Raw genomic sequence first — 19,564 nt, forward strand, 5'->3', positions numbered from 1 at the left:
TGGATTTCCATCCCTTTTTATCGTATGTGTGCAAACAAAACAAACATTTTTTAATTTATTTTTACTGCAATACTCAAGCTTAATTTCTCCGATCTTCCAGCAATCTTTGGACAGAGAGAGCCCCGGGCCCACCCACATCTGCAGCACCAAATTCTCCCCAATTTACACTAGTGTGTAACACTGGCTCTTGTTGCTGATTTGTAAGCCCTTTCCTTTTCCCTCCTCCTCTCTTCCAAAGTCAGGGAGGACCAATTCAAGGACACCTCAATCCTGGACTGTTCAACGCAAACATTGCAGTTCCCTCCCTCCCAGCCAAAAAAAAAACGACAGGAAGACCATAGGATAGGGAATTTTGAAGAAAATTGTAGGTGGATGGGAAACAGCTGTAACCGAAGGCCTACATGGAAGGAAAAGCGTCCTTCACACTTAGGAGCTAACAATTGCCATTTCTTTTCTTTGGGGGGCTTCCTGCAGAAAGTGAAAGAGGTAAGCCTATCAAACCACTTCATCCAGTCATAGGTCAATCTCCTCCTTTTGCTCTTCCATAAGGTGGAAGATTATGTCTTTCTCTGCCTATCTTGGAAAGGCAGGACTGGTGGAGAAAACAAACTGCCTCACCCCACACCTTTTCTTTGGTATCAAAGCCGGAGTCTCGAGGTCCCTTTTTCTGAAGCACCTCAAACCTCACCCTTCTTTCCTCACAGCTGTTTGGCAAATAAGAACTGTACCCCTCCCTTCCCCAAACAATCACCCCTTCCCAAGAAATACGCATTCCTGAACTTCACAGTGACAAATGTGTGCACGTGTGCAAAAAACAGACTAAGCGGGTGTTGCTGTGAGAGATGTGATGTTCTAATGAGACGTTCAATAGGCATTTTGAGGGCAAGCAGCATTGATGAACTTCCCAAAGTTGTGGTAAAGTGCCGCCGGCAAGAGAAATACAGCCTCTTTTCAAGAGCCTCAAAGCAACTTTGGGGAGAGGCAAGTGGGAGGAACAGCCCTCTTCAGAATGAAAGTGAAAATATCAGCTTTCTGGATCCAGAGATTTATAAATCGGTGTGACTTTTAACCACTGCTGTAGCTTCCCCTCGCCAGATTGTTTGGTCAATGCTAGGAGAAGAGTAAGTTCTACAAGAATGAGTTTGTTTTCCTGATCCCAAAGAAATGGGCCGGCAGATGGAGGGGCACTCCAAATTAGGCTTTGCTCCCAATAAATAAAAAATAAGTCTCTTAAGGGGCAGAGTGATAACACCCATCTTCTCTTTGTCAACACCGTCGAGGATGCCATGATAGAAACGTAAGGGCTCTCCTTTCTAGAAGTTTGGTTCTAAAATTCAGATCAAACAGAGAGAACCGATTAACCCCGTGGCTGCTTAAACCCAGCTTAAAAGTTTCCTTGGTTCCAAAGGTTCTTGCTAACTGGTAGGGCCTCCATTCAAAAAATAGGTAGTCATCTCGCCTTTGCCCTTGACTTTGATGACTCCACGGCACTCCAATTGATAACCTTTGGCAGCTAATACCTGATAGAGGTCAGTTGTCACCTAGGGGAGGAAAAAAAAGCAGGGACAAAAATTCTTAGTAATCAGCCAAAGAAATGAGTCTAAGAGTCTCAACATTTCTACCAAGTACTTCTTCCCCATGTAGCCATGAAATTCATTATCACGATATAGCCAAAGCTGCAAAAATCAAAGCACTTTCATCTTAATCAAATCTAAAACTACAGCAATAGCACTTAGACTTATATATAGCTTCACAGTGCTTTTACAGCCCTCTCTAAGAATCAGCATATTGCCCCACATCAATTTGGGTTCTCATCTTACTGACCTTAGAAGGATGGAAGGCTGAGTCAACCTTGAGCCGGTCAGGATTAAACCCCTGGCAGTCAGCAGAATTAGCCTGCAGTACTGTATTCTAACCACTGAGCCACCACAGCTCTTAAAACTATAAAACTACAGGTAGTCTTCACTTACAACAGTTCATTTAATGACTGTTCAAATTACAATGGCATTTAAAAAGTGGTTGTTTTCCCAGTTAAAACCTTTCCAGCATCCCCATGGTCACATGATCAAAATTCAGGTGCTTGGCAACTGGTTCATATTTATGACCGTTGCTGTGTCCTAAGGTCATGTGATCCCCTTTTGCAACCTTCTGATAAGCAAAGTCAATGGGGAACTCAGATTCACTTAACAACCAGTTTACTTACTGATCAACTGCAGTAATTCACTTAACAACTGTGGCAAGGAAGATCGTAAAATGGGGCAAAAACTCACAAATTTCTCACTTAACAACAGAAATGTTAGGCTCAATTGTAGTGTAAGTAGAGGACTACCTGTAGGTACCGGTATCCTGTCACTGCCTTTCTAAATTCAAATGAGTATTTTCCTGGGACAACACAGCTGTCACGTGAATCCAGGAAAAAGTGTGGTTTTCTTAAGCAGCTGCTGATCCATATAGTAAAGGTAAAGGGTCCCCTCGCACATACATGCTAGTCGTTTCCGGCTCTAGGGGGCAGTGCTCATCTCTGTTACTAAGCCAAAGAGCCAGCGCTGTCCAAAGACATCTCCGTGGTCATGTGGCCGGCATGACTAAATGCCAAAGGTGCACAGAACGCTGTTACCTTCCCACCAAAGCGGTCCCTATTTTTCTACTTGCATTTTTACATGCTCTCAAACTGCTAGGTTGGCAGAAGCTGGGACAAGTAATGGAAGCTCACTCCATTAGGCGGTGCTAGGGATTCGAACCGCCAAACTGCCGACCTTTCTGATCGACAAGCTCAGCGTCTTAGCCACCGCGTCCCTTCAATTCATTTAGTAAAGACCTCCAAACTAGATCCAAATAAGAGCACACTTATTTTTATCTTCAAAGAAACTGCTGGCTCCAGCTAAAAGACCCATTTTCTAAAATAAAAATCAATGTGATGCTTGGCTTTTTGCAAAATCCCATCCATTTTTTAAAAAAATTAGCATGAGTTTGAATAATGCAATATTCAATTTAGGGCAAAAATTTATTTTAAGATTAAGTAGTGATCATTTTATTCATGATGGGAAAATGGTCACCCCATAACTGGTCTCACCTGAATGCGGTCAGGGACGCCAGTGCTGTCCATACGGCTAGAAACATTTACAGTGTTGCCCCAGATGTCGTATTGTGGCTTTCGGGCTCCAATCACACCAGCCACTACTGGCCCAATGTTTAGTCCTAGAAGGGCGGAAAGAATCTCAAAGGTCAGAATGAAACAACAACTTAAATGCATTGCAACCCCTCTTTTCCACCCTTGCTACTTCCAAAACTTTCACTGACCAATTTTCATTTGGAAATTATTGAAAGAGTGTTCATTGATATATTTCATCTGCTCCATCAGCCTCATGGCATAGTCGGCCAGTGCAGTGATGTGAGAGCGCCCCTCTCGGTCATAGGTGCTATCGTTCAGCCCTGATGCTGCCATGTAAGTACTTCCAATTGTCTTGATCTTCTCCAGCTGCCTGAATGGTTCGTCACTGATGATCTATAGACAGGAGGAAGGATCATGCCATTTAATAATGTGAAGAGCATTATTATATCACCGTTTAAAATATTCTCAGATCGGCAGAAACTTGGCTCTGCTCCCAAAATTGTTTCTTATGCTCCTGATAAAGGGTCAACAAGTCAGGGAAAACTTTATAAATGGGCATCTTTTTCAGCCTTGGATACCTTTGCCTAGATTGTAGCAGTGCCTCTCCCCATAGCAGGGTAGAGGACTACCTGTATTATAGGTAGCTGCATCCTGTCACTGCCTTTCTAAATTCAAATGGGTATTTTCCTGGGACCGTAGTCATGGGACAGTAGTCATGTGAGTCCAGGAAAAAATATGGTTTAAGCAACTGCTGATTTATATAGTATGGGTAGGCACTGCTACAATCTATGCAGGCACAAGCCTTCCCCTTTGAAACTCCTCCAATTCCCTGGGCTATCAGCAGTGCATAACGCTGAAGGTGACTGCCAATAATCTGGTCCCAAGTTGTTCAGGGCTAAAAACAAGACCTGACTGATTCTGCCAGGAGCTCTGTGGTGGCGCAGTGCTTAGAATGTAGTAGAATGCACTAGAATACAGGCTAACTCTGCCCACTGCCAGGAGTTCAATCCTCACCAACTGAAGGTTGACTCAGCCTCTCCTCCTTCCAAAGTTGGTAAAATGAGGACCCAGATTGTCGGGGACAATATGTTGACTTTGTAAGTCACCCAGAGAATGCTGTAACGCACTGTGAAGCAGAAGTCTACGTGCTATTGCTGTCACAATAGCCTAGAATAGTTCCCCAATCTTTCCAGATTGATGTCCCAGATTGGAAACAGAGGGAAGGGGGAAAGAGGGGGTGGTTTTGTGGGAGGGGCAGCTGTGCGCACACAAGCACAAGTGCGGCCCCAAGCACCCGCAACGCTCGCATGAGGATCCCCTGCGACGCTCACATGAGTGGGGCACAAGCCCCTTGATGCTTGTGTGAGTGGTGCTGAGTGCGCACACCAGTCGGCCACTCACACGGCCTGGTTGCAAATAAGCCACGGATCTGTAGTGGGCTGTGGCCCACAGGGTGGGGACCCCTGGCCTAGAACAACTGAAGAGAACATGTTGAAAAAGGGCAAGTGTAGCTTTTGAATAGTCAGGCTGAGAATTCTGACGGAGCTACCTGGATTGCAAAAAATCTAAAGATCAACAAGGAGCACTGGTAGGCCTCGACTTACTACTATCTGATTGGTGTTCATTCATCAGGCAGTGAAAATGTGATCCTCACACTTATGACCATCACAGAGAGAAACACAAACACACACACACTATCCTTCATCAAGATGACTTGTTACTTTTAATAAAATCTATTGCAATGCAGAGCATATTCTGCCAGATAGGTCTCCAGCAGACCCATGCAGAGAAGAGATGATTATTTCTTAGAATCAAACATTCTTGATCCTTTAAAATTTTCAGGGAGATTTTTTTTTTCTCTATTTGCAACTTTGAAGATTAATATTCATATTCAGACAGCTAGCTTCTGTGTCCTTAACCAATGTTTTTTCTATCAATCAAGGTTATCTAAATTCACCTGACAAACTTAAGGTTATTTAGTGGACCAACTGGATTTACATTACATCTTTTTCTACATGTAATGGCTGCTGAATGTTGGCTATCAGACCACTTCAAGCAATTTAGATTCATTCTGAAGTTAAAAGTGAGTGAAGAAAAAGTATACTAAGGAATATAATTGCAGGATTTGTAGTCTGCTAAGCCACAGTTTGTTTAACCAGGGTTCAGTCTAGAGATGGGAATGCCTGGGGAAAAAATGGAAAAATTGGGGGGAAACCCCCCAAATGATGTTCCCCACCCCAAACAATGGGGGGGGGGGAATCCTTCAGTCCAGTTAGCTGAGTCTATAAACAATGCTTGACAAACCACAACATCTGAGTCTACATAACATCCAAACCAAACCATCTTGGCTTAATGAGATGTGTGAAGCCAGTCACTGTTGGAGCCACCAGCATTCACTATGCAGGTTTCTGCTGTTGTAAATAGCAGATAGTATTATGGAGGGAAATCATATTATAACATGATCTTTCTATTTTCCTTTCAAGGCTCTCCAGATGTTTTTGGAATGCAACTCTACAATCCCTCTCGTCAACTATTGCCATACCGCTTAGAGCTAATGGGAGTTGTAGTCCAGCAACGCCTGGAGGGCCATGTCATGCCACTTCCTGAAAAACTGAGACTTTTTACCCCACCGAGTTTTAGTGCCTTCCATTTTCCAATCTTCTAAAAAATACACACTCACCTCGTCAAAGTCAGCAATGATCTCGTTGAGCAACCGAAGGCATTCGACACCCTCATTGTTGGCTTCCAGCTCCACGTAGAACTCAGAGAAGTTGCTGATCGAGGCAAACATGACAGCTACACATTCACACGATTGGTGGTACAGCTCATCGTTGAGGCGTTCGCGTGCCAGAAAGTGAGCTGCCACATCTTTGGGCAAGATGTTGTGTAACAGCCGACGATTATAAGCCTGCAGCTCTTCCATCTCTTCCTTCTCACCTGTAGCCTGGGAGAAATCAGGTCATCCCTTATGCAGGCGTTAAACAGAAGGCAAATCTTAACATATGAATAGATCATCTCTGGGACTTACAAGTGGATCAACAAGAATTCCTGGTTCTCTTACTCACAAAATGCTAGCTATCCTTTTGAAGAAATAAAAGGATGGCTGGATAGGCTAAACTGGATTTCTGCATAGAAGGAGGGTTTGGTTCATTTAATTTTAGTGTTCATTTTTCAAAAGTCTAAAGATACTATAATGTACTCTGTCCATCCTGAGTTATACAATCAATTGTAATTTATTCATGTTCAATACACGAAAGATTAATAGAAAGAGCAATCCCGTTTTGCAAACGCCTCAAAAGAAGAAGTTAAATTCTGCATCATATAAAATTCTGTACATTTAGCTTTTAAATACACATGTATGTTTACAGGTGGTGGGATTCAATTTTTTTTACTACTGGTTCTCTGGGCATGGCTTGGGGGGAGTTGCAGGGTAAAGATACTGTAAAATCTCCAATCAGAATTGGTATTTGCCGGTTCTCTGAACTACTCAAAATTTCTACTACCGGTTCTCCAGAACTGGTCAGAACCTGCTGAATACCCACCTCTGTTTTACATATATCTGGATTGGGTCTGGTTTCCTCAGAAACAACAAGTTAATAAGATAAACTGGTTTTCCTCAATCTGACAGTCTCTGTCATCCCCATATACCATAGTTATTATCTGTATTAGTTGAGGATAATGAGAGTTGTAATATATTTCACATATTCATTTTGTTCTGGAATATCCATTTAATTTTTAATAGATGTTCATGATCTTTTGAATCGCCAGTTATTTAGAAATTAATATGAGAACATATTATTATGTACTCTGTGTACTCTTGGAATCACAAAAAATTCACCAAAAAAAGGACATTTTTCTTTCATTTGTACAGGTAATCCTCAACTTACAACCACAATTTTGACCGGAATTTCCATTGCTAAACAAGGCAGTTGTGAGTTGTGCCGAATTTTACAACTTGTTTTGCTACAGTTGTTAAGCAAATCGCTGAGTTTAACTGAATCATGCTGTTGTTAAGTGACTCTGACTTCTCCTATTGACTTTGTTTGTTGGAAGCCAGCTGGCAAGAACACAAATGGCAATCCCATGACCCCAGGATACTGCAACTGTAATAAATACATGTCAATTGCCAAGCGCCTGAATTTGGATCACGTGATTATGTGGATGCTGTGATGGGCATAAGTGTGAGGATCTGTGGTAAGTCACTTTTTTTCAGTGCCTTTGGAACTTTGGTCAGTCACTAAATGAAGGGTTGTATTTCAACAACTACCTGTACTACGCAGAAGTTATCTCTGTATCCATAAGTCAACAAGAACTTTTCTGCTAGGAGTCTTGAAAAAAATGTAGATTGCATCTAAGCCTTCCATTAAGCAGATAACAACCAAACTCAATATGTTATTTTAGTTATATAATAAGAAAGGAATAATATATTTGCAAGACTGGGTGCTACTTGAGGATTTAAAGTTTCTGTCTCACCATGCTTCAGTCAAATGTTTCAAGACCAAACCAGAATTTTCCAGAGACTATATCTCAGATAACTGGTATCTTCAGGGTTGGATGTTGTACAACAGTGGTCCCCTTTCCAGCTCTGCAGATCGGCAGGGGCGTGGCAGAGGCGGTCATAGCAGCCGGGTGGGGAGAGGGGATGGTTCCATGTAAGGGCAACCACCATTTGCACAAGTGGAGTTTTGCATGCTCAGCTGTTTGCCCACAACTTGCGCAGCTTGTTCCCAACAGGCCGTGGCCCAGTACCCTTGGGGACCCTTGTTGTACAACTACATCGTTAAGAGCTTGTATGGCAAAGTATAGGCAATAGGATATAAGAAGATGAGCTGGGCAGCTAATCTTCTCCCTGCCTACTGCTAATAAAAACTCTAAGGCTCTTTCCTGTCCAGACCCTGACAATGAGAAGAAGGAATGTTAAATAGGAATGGACAAAAGATAAGACCCAACCGCAAATCTGGGTATTCACCAATACTAAAAACTCTCTCTTGCAACTTGTTTTCAGAATCTCTACTTTTTCTCCAATACCTGTTGTTTCCAGAGAAAATCAAGGCGCGCTGTTGATTCGACTTGTTGGGCATGAAGATAGAGGGCCAAAGCAAAAAGCAACAGGATAACAGGTGTCATGTACTGCAGAGCTACTTTCTTCGGTGAAGAACTATTAAATTAAATTGAGAGAGGGAAAACAAGAGAGTAAAGAAAAAAACACAAAGTACTTTTTCACTTCTCATGTCCCTAACACCTCGGCACTTTACCCCATGATCTTTGCCACTCCAACTCAATCAGCCCTCCTAATTACACTGTTGCCAGCTGGCCTTAGATGCTATATTCCAGCCCTTTCTAATCTGATGAGACTGGTTAGGGACAAAAAGACACAGAATCCTCAACCAGAGCAAGTTTCAGTCCAAACAAATCTAGGAGGTAACACATGGGGAAAGGAGCCATATGCAGAAAGGCAGGAGGTGCCCTGAAAAAATTAATAAGAATAAACATAAAGTAATATGAATCTTGAAAGACTTACATTGGTTCTTAGTTGCTCATCAGGTACCATTTAAGGTGTTAGTAGCAACTTTTAAAGCCCTAAATGGCTTGCAGCCCAGCTATCTAAGGGATTGCCTCTCCTATAGCCAATTGGTGTGATTATTTAGTCATCAGGAGTGGCCATCTTGGACACATCTACTTGACTGAAGCTTCTCTTTCTATAAATTGGAGAAGTCTTTCTCCTGAATTGCTCCCAAGCCATGGAGGGTGTTCCTTGGGAACTGTGTTGGGTCCCTATCTTGCGCAGGTGTCTAAAGAAACATTTTTCCAAATTACCAAAAATTTAACACTGTTATTCTCAACTTTTTGTATCTTTTTTTGTCAGCTACCTTGAGGGCTCATCGAAGCAGAAAGGCAGGATACTGGTCAAAATCCTCATCCTCATCATCACGTTTTATTTTCTAATCCTCTTCTTGACCACGAAACCTCTGCCATATCTCTTTAATCATCATTCCTCACTTAAAGTATTTCCAAACTTAGTGCACAACTGCAGTTGTTTACTGTGGTCCCTTGATACAATTTGCTTCTCTTCCCTTCTATTAAATTAAGTCCCGCCGAGCACTCCATTCATTTTAAATTTAGATTTGCAAGATCCTCTGGATATGAACTTATCTTGTCCTTCTGCTACTTAAATAATATCATCAGTTTTGTGGTAGAACAAACAAGACTCATGGAAACCCAAAACCAGCATGAGCCAAAACAAGAGGAATGGGCAAAATGTCCCTAGTCATCTGTTCAGTTCTAATGCTCAAGGGAGTAATGTTTATTTTTGTCCTAAGAGCATTAACTTCCAAGTATGCTTCACAAAACTTTGGTGATACTTTCACTGGTTTCTGAAACCTCCCCACCTCCCCATCTCTTTCTCCCTGCCATCATTCCCCCCACCCCCCACTCCATTTAGTCCACACCCAATTCCTACTCACCAGGGCTGAGTCCCATTGGAGGCTTGCCTGTTTTGGAAAAAAAGAAGACATTTTTAGTAATAGTCCTTAATGAAGTCTGAATTATTCTGGTCTCTTTTCCTTTGTTTAATAAGAGGGGACTCCAAATTTGGCAACTTTAAGATCAGTGGATTTCAAATCCCAGAATTCTCCAGCCAGCCATGCTTGAAGTTGAAGGCCACCAGCCTTAAAGTTGTCAAGTTTGGAGACCCCTGATTTAAAAAATATGTTCAGATAAGAGATTATATTTTAATTGCAAGATTTTGAAGGTTCACTGTGACACAAGGCTCACAAGGCTTAAGTCAACTTCTGAATGCCAACATTCTAATTCCAAGCCAGGCTTCGTTTTTTCATACTTTATAGTCTTCCACAATCCCACTCTTCTTTTTCTTGGGCAGCCAGAAGCATTTCATGGATTTGCCCCATTAGTTTTCCCTGCCTTCACAATCTCATCTATTGAATGCTTTCACTTTATATGTGAAGTTATGTCACAGGTTAATTCTGTCTATTCCCACATTTTATTTTTCAAAAAACCCTAACGGAGATCCCTAAATGCACAGTCTAAAGATGGAACCGGTAGCTTTTCTTAAAGCAATGAGTATTGTGGGGTTGTTGTTTTTACATAATACCATGGCTGAAAAACACTTTAAAGATAATTACTGTCAGATTGACGTTCCCCTGTTCCTTGAGGAATTCAAGGCAGCATTTGTACTAGTCCCTCTTCCAATGTTTCCTCAGAACAACGACCCTGTGAAATTGGCTGAGCTGAGAGAAAGTGGAATGCCCAAATAATTCATAGAGTTTCTGTGGCTGACAGTGGATCTGGAACCTAAGTCTCCTCCGTGACAGTCCATCCCATTGATTCATAACATCACATCTATCCACTCTACACCTAGCCACTACACCATGCTGATTCTCATGTGAAAACAAAAATATTTAAAAAGATTCCGGTGATTTAATTTAAATAATTAAATAAGAATCATACAAATTTTGGAGGTCAGCAGGTACCATCTACTGCTGCAAAAGCCACAGTTGCAACCTCTTATTCAGAGAAAACCATCACTTAAGGAGAAAAGAGATGAATATTTTTTCTTGTTCTTCTCCTTCCAGTGGCCAAAAAAGTCAAGGATATGCATGTGGGCAGGAAGGGTAAACCCCTCACTCTTAATTTGTGTGTGTATGTCCAAAGGGATAAGGACCCATACATGGAATAGCATTTCTATAGTGCGCTGGAGAAAGTTTATACAAATGTGACTTTTGGGCCTTCAACTACCCAGAGGCTGTCTTTCAGGATGCTATCTATTTTTCTCTCCTTGTTCCTGGGGTCTAGGACTTTCAGGAAACCTAGTTGGGTTTGCTCAACATGCTGAGTCAAAGCCATGTTGTGTGAACACCACAATCTAGTAAAAGTAGGACGTCCAGAAAGGCAAATGAATCTTCTAAGAAAAAAAAGGCTAGGTAGGGAGCACTTGAAGGACTCACTGGCAGAATTTTGGCAGCCACAAAACACAGCCCTTAACACTGAATGACTGATGGATTGCTCCACCCACAGTCCACCTACTGCTGCCTGCCTGGCCAATCAAGAAGTGCTATTCATTGCCAATACAATGCTCTTAAGGAACATCAGGTGCATTTTTTTTAAAAAAAATGAGAGTGTTTCCTTGCATTTGAGAACATACTGATAAAAGAAGGACTGAGGGGGGGGGACATGATAGCAATATTCCAGTATTTGAGAGGCTACCACAAAGAGGAGGGGGTCAATTTATTTTTCAAAGCACCAGAGAGTAGGGCAAGAAACAGTGGATGGGAACTAATCCAGGAGGGAAGCAACCTGGAATTAAGGAGAAACTTCCTAACAGGGAGGACAATTAACCAGTAGGACAGCTTGCCTTCAGAAGTTGTGGGTGCTTCATCCGTGGAGGTCTTTAAGAAAAGAATGGATAGCCACCTATCTCAAATGGTATCGGGTCTCCTGCTCAAGCAGGGGGTTAGACTAGAAGACCTCCAAGGTCCCTTCCAACTCTATTCTGATTGATTGAAAAGATGGTACTATATTATCATTACAACTAGTATTAACACTTTTGTAATAATTTCTAATACTAGATTCAAGGAGATGTCAAATCTAATAATGGAAGAGGTGGTCCTTGTTAACAACCACTTGTTCAGAAACCATGCAAAATTAGAAAGCCACTGAATGAGCGATGGTTTTGACCAGTCTTCAAAGTTCTGGCCTTTCCAGGACCCCTGAAGCCATGTGATCGTGATCTTTGGCAATCAGCTCACACGACAGTTGTATTATCCTGCAATCACATGATTGCAATTTGCAACCTTCCTTGCTGGTTTCCCACAAGCAAAGTCAGTGGGGATGCTGGCAAGGAAGGCCACATGTTGCTTGGGTAAATCCAGGCCTGGCCAGCCCTCTCTGGCCAATTCTGCACCTTCCCCCACCCAACAGCAACCATCCAAGCCCCACTGTGCTTGCACCATGCCTCCTCTAAAACTTGCACCACCTCACACATCCCGGAACAGCCAACTCTGGTTGCACTGCATTTACACTGCACATTGTCCAGTGTTCTGACACCTTCTCCCACACCATGAGCCATTTCCCCGCCTGCTTGCCAACCAATTGGGACTTGCTTTGGCTCTGGAAGTTGGCAGAAAGTTGCAAGGTGGTGCTTGCTTAATGACCTGCAATCTTCACTAAATGATGGCAATAGGGAATGCGAGGATTGCTGTCGTTAAGTGATGTGAGCCCATGGCACTGTACAGTACTTTACAAGTGCATTACTTAGCAACAGAAATTCCAACCCCAATCGCTGTCACAACTCAAGGACTATCGGTATAGAAGAATTATAGGGAACCACCACACCCACCCCAAAATCTTGAGAGGTGTTTGAGGCATGACTAAAGACTGAGATTCTTCCCACCCCCGGAGAGAGAGAGAGAGGTTCTTACAGAGCATTAGTGGCCACCAGCAAGTCATAGTTGTCAAACAGGACACCCTGTGGGCCCTCAGCCAGTATCAGGTACACCACCTCCATCGTCACCAGCAGCGCCAGCTTCCTAAGGCTACTGATGTGCAGGAAGACGGAAGAGGCCAGCAGACTCAGCAACACTGAGTAAGTGAAGTACTAAAAGGAAGAAAGGATAGAGATTTGTAAGGACAAACCCGGATGTGTTCCCAGAAGTCCCACAATCGCTCCTTCAAAGCGTTCTCAACCCTGTTTTCTCCCCTGAAATGAGATGTGCTAACAACTAATCACAATGGATGCTATAAGTCTCCTCCTTCAGTATCAGAGGCAGGAGGTTAATAAGCATCCAAGTTGCCAGGGGGAAATTGGCTCTCTGATTCCAGCACAGCCAGCCAAATGATGGAGGCCGACTTTTACCGTTTAGCAACAGTTCAGATCTCCCATCCAGCAGGCCTCTTATCTCTTATTCTCCCTCCTGCTTCCACCAACACATTTCCCCATTCCAAACTCAAGCAACCTTCATGGCCAAGAGAGGCCAGTCCACCTATCAACGAACTTCCAGGAGGGCAACGTGGAGTGAAGGAGGAAGGAGACAACCCTCAGAAAGAAAATGCTCCACATCGCTGCACACAAAGCTTGACGTCCTCCCTCGCGCCCTACCCAAACCCCATTTTCCACACCGAAGCCTTCTCTGATGCACATACCTCAGGGAAACTGCAGGTCAGATCATCCTTCCCTTGGCAGGGTGTTGTGTCTGATGCCAAGGTATAATTGAGACCATAGAGGTAACAGGGGTCTACTGTAGCCGGAGTAACGTTGTAGAATCTAACCACGCAATCTTGGAGCCGGATCCGACTGCAAGCAAACTAAAGGGTAGGGTAATTCAGCTAAGGAACTGCTGCTCAATGGTTCTAGAACCCCTCGATCCCCTACTGTAACTGGGTCTATGACAAATCCCTGAGGCTCTAGGGATGCAGACAGGTAATGAAGAGATTTGATAGGGATTTTGTCCAGCGTCCTTTCCTCAGCTTTCCCTTGCCATTTGGGAATTCTGATAGTTGTTAATACCAACATATGGAGATGATACCGATTTAGGGAAATATTAATGCATACGGTTTCCTGGGGTTTTTTTTCTTGGCAAACAACATTTTGCATAATTTTAGAAATCTTCAGTGCAATCAGAATCTTTGATCAGAAAACTGTAGCAGAGCAAGAAAAATAAAATGTCTACAACCCCTCTGTTCAAAACCTAACAAAGTAGAATATGCAAATACCTAACAGTGCTAAGTCCTAGTATAGTTTGCTTGAGGGGATACACAAAATCAGCCAATCGTGGTTTATAAAGCATGGTTTATAACTTTGGCATTGTATGTGAACCAGGTCTCTGTAGTTCACTTGTAAAGTACAGCATCTGGTAAATGTATCTTATAACTTGCTGTAATACACATAATCCTCAACTTACAACAGCTCGTTTAGTGGCCGTTCAAAGTTGCAACGGCACTGAAAAAAGTGACTCGTGAATCATTTTTCAGAGTTACGACCCCTGCAGCATCCCCATAATCTCAGGATCAAGATTCAGATGCTTGGCAACTGGTTCATATTCATAACCGTTGCTGTGTCCCAAGGTCATGTGATCACCTTTTGGGACAGTATGCAAAGTCAATGGGAAAGCCAGACTCACTTAACAACCAACTTATCAACTGCAGTGCTTCACTTAACTACTGTGACGAGAAAGATAGCAAAATGAGGTAAAACTCACTGAACAAATGTCTCACTTAACAACAGAAATGTTGGCACCATGGTCTCTGCCTATAGCAATCTTAGTTGCACAATTTACTATCATCTGACCAATCTTGTGAATTCAAGGCCTTTGACCTTCAGCCCTCCTCCAGCATCTTTGCCCCTCCCTGCTTCTCATACCATGTTGACAAAGGCAGAGATGAAGACAAGCAGGATGGAAGCAACGCCAGTAATAGTGCTGTTGATTCGGGATTGGATGATCTTGCGAGACGCACTCTGCAAAGCGGCAGGAAAGGGCTACAAGGGATTGGAAAAAAAAGGTTGAATGAGTAAAAGGGGTGCTGATATTACTATTCATCACTTCCAACTAGTTCCAACTATCCTCCTTAGCCTGATGACACCAGAGCCAGATACCAGGAATCAAACTCATGGCAGTCTTTAATCAAAAAGACTCTACAGTGGGGATTCAGGCTTTCTGCTGAGAAGCTGACTTGTGCTCAGCAGACAACAATAATACAGTATAATATTAATGACACTGTAGATATTATTATTTTCCAATAACACTGGATAATAATAGCGGAGACAACCCTGGAGAAGATGGATGAATAATCTGGCCTGATATAAAACAACTTTCATTTTTCTATTTCCCTAATCTGGACAAAAAGAAGAAGAAACTCCAAATCTTGCTTGATTATTGGTCCAACACCAATTAGTACTTTAGGTGTTATTTTAAATTTTAACTTAGGGGAATGATAGAAAGGCATCATACTCCGATTAGTGATTCCAGGGGAAACTATTATTTCTTAAATTGGAAATGAGACAGATGTAAATGGAGAAATGGACAAAAGATATAAAAATATTTTTTTTTAAAAAAAGCAAGATTAAATATATAAAACAGAATTAAGATGAGGCAAAAGTGGAGAGGAGTTATATAATAGATATAGAATGGTAAATAAGATGGGTAATGGTATATAAGAAAAGCGTGAATACAACTGAGTCCATACAAAAAGAGGGAATCTGGGGCCAAGTTACTTTCTAGAAGAAAGCTTTATGTTTTTTATGTCTGTGTTTTATGTGTGTGTGTTTAATTAAGAATTAAATAATAAAATCTCGGAAGAAGACTAGATGAGAATAATTATAAGTAAGCCAGAGGGAAATATAAAGTTGATGACTGGATAGCAGATAAATCAGAAAGGAAATATGATTGAATAATGATTAAAGAGAAACAATGTGGAATTTGGTAAAGGGAATTTACGTGTTTATATGGAAATGGGATAAATTATAAGTATGTGATATAAAGCAATATGTTACCTGCCTTGTAAGGATCTACAATGGAAAGAGGTTTTATGTTTTTAATGTTTAATGATGTTTTGTCTTGTTTGTTTGTTTGTAAAATCAATAAAACTTGTTTAAAAAAAAAACAACTTTCATTTTTCTATTTCCCTAATCTGGACAAAAAGAAGAAGAAACTCCAAATCTTGCTTGATTATTGGTCCAACACCAATTAGTACTTCCCTCCATCTGCAACTTGGCAGGAGCCAAGTGAAAAAAACATAATAATAGGTTCTGAAACAGCTTTCCAGAAGCAGGTGCTTTTCAAATGTGTTAAAATCAGGCTGGCTGGAAATTCTATGCAGGGTAATCCCAAACATACCTCAAAGGTACCCAGCTGGGGAGGAATGCTCCAGCTGGAAAAACTGCACAAAAACTGCATCTCTATTCTTGATAAGAAGATGTGCCCAAGCAGCTGGTGGAGAACAAATCAAGATGGTGGGATTTGTGAGAGTGTAACTTACCCCAAGGCAGGAATAAAGGGCACACACAAAAAGAATGGAGGCCAGGATGATGAAGATACTGATGTAGGCACCAAGCATCAGAGAGGAACTGTGGAAATAAGGAGCGCAGTTAGACTGAGAAATCCAGACATTGTCATCAAATTAACCTTTTCAGTACTTGCTAGTATACAGGCCTGATCTTCCCCAACTTGAGCCCTTTAGCTATGTTGGAAGATGATTCCCATTACCCCCAGCACATCCATTGTTGGCTGAATGGTCATAAACCAACACATTTGGAAACATTGGATTAGGAGGGTTTACATAACGTTATTAAAGTACATTGCACCAATTTTGCCCTATGATGCCGCAGCGCTGAAGTATGTTTTCATATGCTAATAATATGAAGGGAAACCTGGAAATCCATGTAGTTAGATATGTACATGGATGGTGCGTATGTATACAACTTGCCATTTTTATTTGGATAATTTTTCAGTAATTTGGCTGAAGCGGGTTTCTAGGTCTTGCAGACTTCTTTTTGAACGTTCAGCATCGCTGGAGCATTAGGAGTTACTTAATGTTGCTTCCAGGAACAGCACATTTGTTTGTAGCACAATATGGTACGTGATTTGGAATTTGGGTTTCTGCATCTCTGTGTACTATGTAGCAAATGGCTACTTTACCTATATATGCCCCAAACACAGATAGTGCTTGACTTACAACTTACAGTTGGGACTAGGATTTGTGTTGTTATACAAGGCACTTGTTGAGTCATGCCTAATTTTTCAAAGCTATTTTGCCACAGTTAAGTAATTACTGGAGTTGTTAATTGATTGTCAATAAGCAAATCCAGCTTTCCCATGGACTTTGCTTTTCAGAAGTTGTTGGGAAGGTAGCAAACAGTGATCACATGGCCCCAGGACACTGCACCTTTCATAAATTCATGCTGGCTGCCAAGTCCCCAAATTCTGATCACATGACTATGGCGATATTGCAATGGTCGTATATGTGATGCTGATCATAGGTCATTTTTTCAGTACAGGTGGTCCTTGGTTTACAACAGCTCCCGTGTACTACGCACAAAACTCAAAAATCATCTAGACAACGGAGAGAAGGACACAACCCACAACTCAGCATCCAAACCTTCTTCAACCAATCCACCGTCACCCAAGTCTAGGCACGCACGCCCCAAACTACCTCAATTCAAACTACAACTGTCCTTAAATGCAAGCTACTCAATGCAAGAAGCCCTGTAAATAAAATATCTGAATTTCTCCTCTTACTAAATACGGCTAAATTCGACATCATATTTGTTTGTGAAACATGGCTCAACGCATCTCTCCCTGACTCTATTACCTCAGTAAGAGACTATCATGTTTACCGATCCAATCGTGAAATCCGTAGAGGAGGTGGTGTTGCTATCTTCTATAAAAAGTCCTTACATCTAAAAAACATCCAAGTTACCCAAGAGCTTGCTCTTCCTGAGACCATTATATGTGAACTGACCTTAAATATCACATTTTGGTTCTTACTATGTTACAGAGCCCCTGATTATGACATCGAACATGTAAACAAGCTAAATACACTACTAACATGGGCAGCATCCTGCCTACACGCTTTTATCTTTCTTGGTGATTTCAATCTACCTCATATTAACTGGACCCTAAACAAATGTACAACTGAACCCATACATGCAATCTTCTACAATGCTGTAACAAATCTGGGACCGGAATAACTAGTAATCAACAATACTAGGCTTAACAACTGCCTCGATCTCATCTTCTGCAATAGTTTGAATTCAATTTACGGAATACAAATTAAAGAACCCTTTTCCAACAGTGACCACAACAGGATTGACTTTTGTCTCAACATACGTCCACACAAAAATCATCACAATGACAAAATCCCCAATTATAACCTCACAAAAGGCAACTATGATCTTATAATCAATGATCCCTCTTCCCTTGATTGGCAATTTCTATTCACTGGGTGCAATACTGTTGAAGACCATTACAACATATTCTTACTAGAAATCAAAAGAGCCATCAAACTATATGTATCAATAACAACTCCCAAAACAGGAAAAACAAATTACCCATAACCATAAGGAAGCTTCAATCCAAAAAGAGATCACTTTGGTGAAAAAACAAATCTGGTCATGTTGCCATCTTCAAAAGCTGATACAAAAATCTATGCCACCAGATAAAAACTGAATGCACTAATTATCACATCAAACAACAGGAAAATTTGTTTGCACAAATTCCACTCGTGCTTTCTACATTTTTGTAAACAATAAACTAAAAGACTCAAGGTCCATCATACCCCTGAAAGGACCTAATGGCAAAGACTGCAACGATGACACCATCAAAGCAAACCTCTTTAACACATTCTTTGGCTCAGTATTTGTAAACAGCAATGGATCAAGCCCAGTACTTCCTAGTCGAACCACAGACAACTACAATGATCTAATACATATCTATTTTACAGAAGACATTGTTGAAAAAGCACTGCGCAATCTAAAACCATCTCTATCTATTGGATCGGATGGAATATGTGCCTACTTCTTGAAAAAGCTATCCACTGCCATAGCTGAACCTCCAAGCTTAATCTTTGAAAAATCTTTCAGGATCAGCTCCTTGCCAAAACTATGGTCACAAGCCATGGTCATCCACAACTTCAAAAAGGGAGACCCCAGCCTAGTTGAAAATTACAGACCAATCTCCTTATGCTGTGTCACCTGTAAAGTCATGGAATCAATTATTAACCAATCCATCATCCTCCACTTAGAAACAAACAACATACTCTCTAATAAACAATTTGATTTTTCAGAAAAAACTATCCAGTAATCTGCAACTCTTACACTGCAAAAACATATGGATTACACAACTCGATCAGGGCAAAGCACAAGGCACAATCTACATAGACTTCTGTAAAGCCTTTGATTCAGTGGTACACGACAAACTACTCCTAAAACTAAAATCTTATGGTATCTCTGGACACTTGCATAACTGGATAGAAGCATTCCTGTCAAACAGACAACAAATGGTCAAAATTGGGAGCGTCCTATCAAATTCTGTACCTGTCAATAGTGGTGTCCCCCAAGGCAGTGTTTTAGGGCCAACTCTTCATGCTCTACATAAATGACCTCTGTGATCATATTAAGAGCAACCGTGTTCTCTTCTCTGATGATGTAAAGCTATTCAACACCACAGACAATACTGCTACCCTTCAAAAAAACCTTGACTATGTATCAGAATGGTCAATCAAATGGCAACTTCAAATCTCAACAAATAAATGCTGTCTTACATATTGGCAGAAAAAAATCAGAAAATAAAATACAAGCTAAATAGTCAAGATCTTGTTGAGGATCCAAACTTTGTCAAGGACCTTGGAGTACTCATCTCAAATGATTAAAGAGCCCATTGTAACTACATAGCCAAAAAGGCATTAAGAGTTGTTAATCTAATCCTATGTAGCTTCTTCTCT

The 19,564-nt window shown here is 41.4% G+C and overlaps 1 protein-coding gene across 2 annotated transcripts in view; it reads right to left on the reverse strand.

Moving 5' to 3' along the window:
• Positions 1-830: 830 nt before the first annotated feature.
• Positions 831-19,564, reverse strand: part of ADCY6 (adenylate cyclase 6) — a 61,995-nt gene continuing 43,261 nt past the window's right edge. For both annotated transcript variants that reach the window (XM_026714714.2, XM_087925290.1), the window contains exons 14-23: positions 16,103-16,190; positions 14,487-14,603; positions 13,271-13,432; positions 12,550-12,725; positions 9,577-9,603; positions 8,141-8,270; positions 5,793-6,056; positions 3,301-3,505; positions 3,074-3,198; positions 831-1,541 (exon numbers count right to left, since the gene is read on the reverse strand). In XM_026714714.2, the coding sequence (XP_026570499.1) occupies positions 1,416-1,541; positions 3,074-3,198; positions 3,301-3,505; positions 5,793-6,056; positions 8,141-8,270; positions 9,577-9,603; positions 12,550-12,725; positions 13,271-13,432; positions 14,487-14,603; positions 16,103-16,190 (1,420 nt within the window). In that variant the 3' untranslated portion in view covers positions 831-1,415. The remainder of the gene's footprint in view (positions 1,542-3,073; positions 3,199-3,300; positions 3,506-5,792; positions 6,057-8,140; positions 8,271-9,576; positions 9,604-12,549; positions 12,726-13,270; positions 13,433-14,486; positions 14,604-16,102; positions 16,191-19,564) is intronic.

Source organism: Pseudonaja textilis, chromosome 2 (assembly GCF_049901715.1).
Source record: "Pseudonaja textilis isolate UNSWEBS1 chromosome 2, rPseTex1.2, whole genome shotgun sequence".
Classification (NCBI taxonomy): Eukaryota; Metazoa; Chordata; class Lepidosauria; order Squamata; family Elapidae; genus Pseudonaja; species Pseudonaja textilis.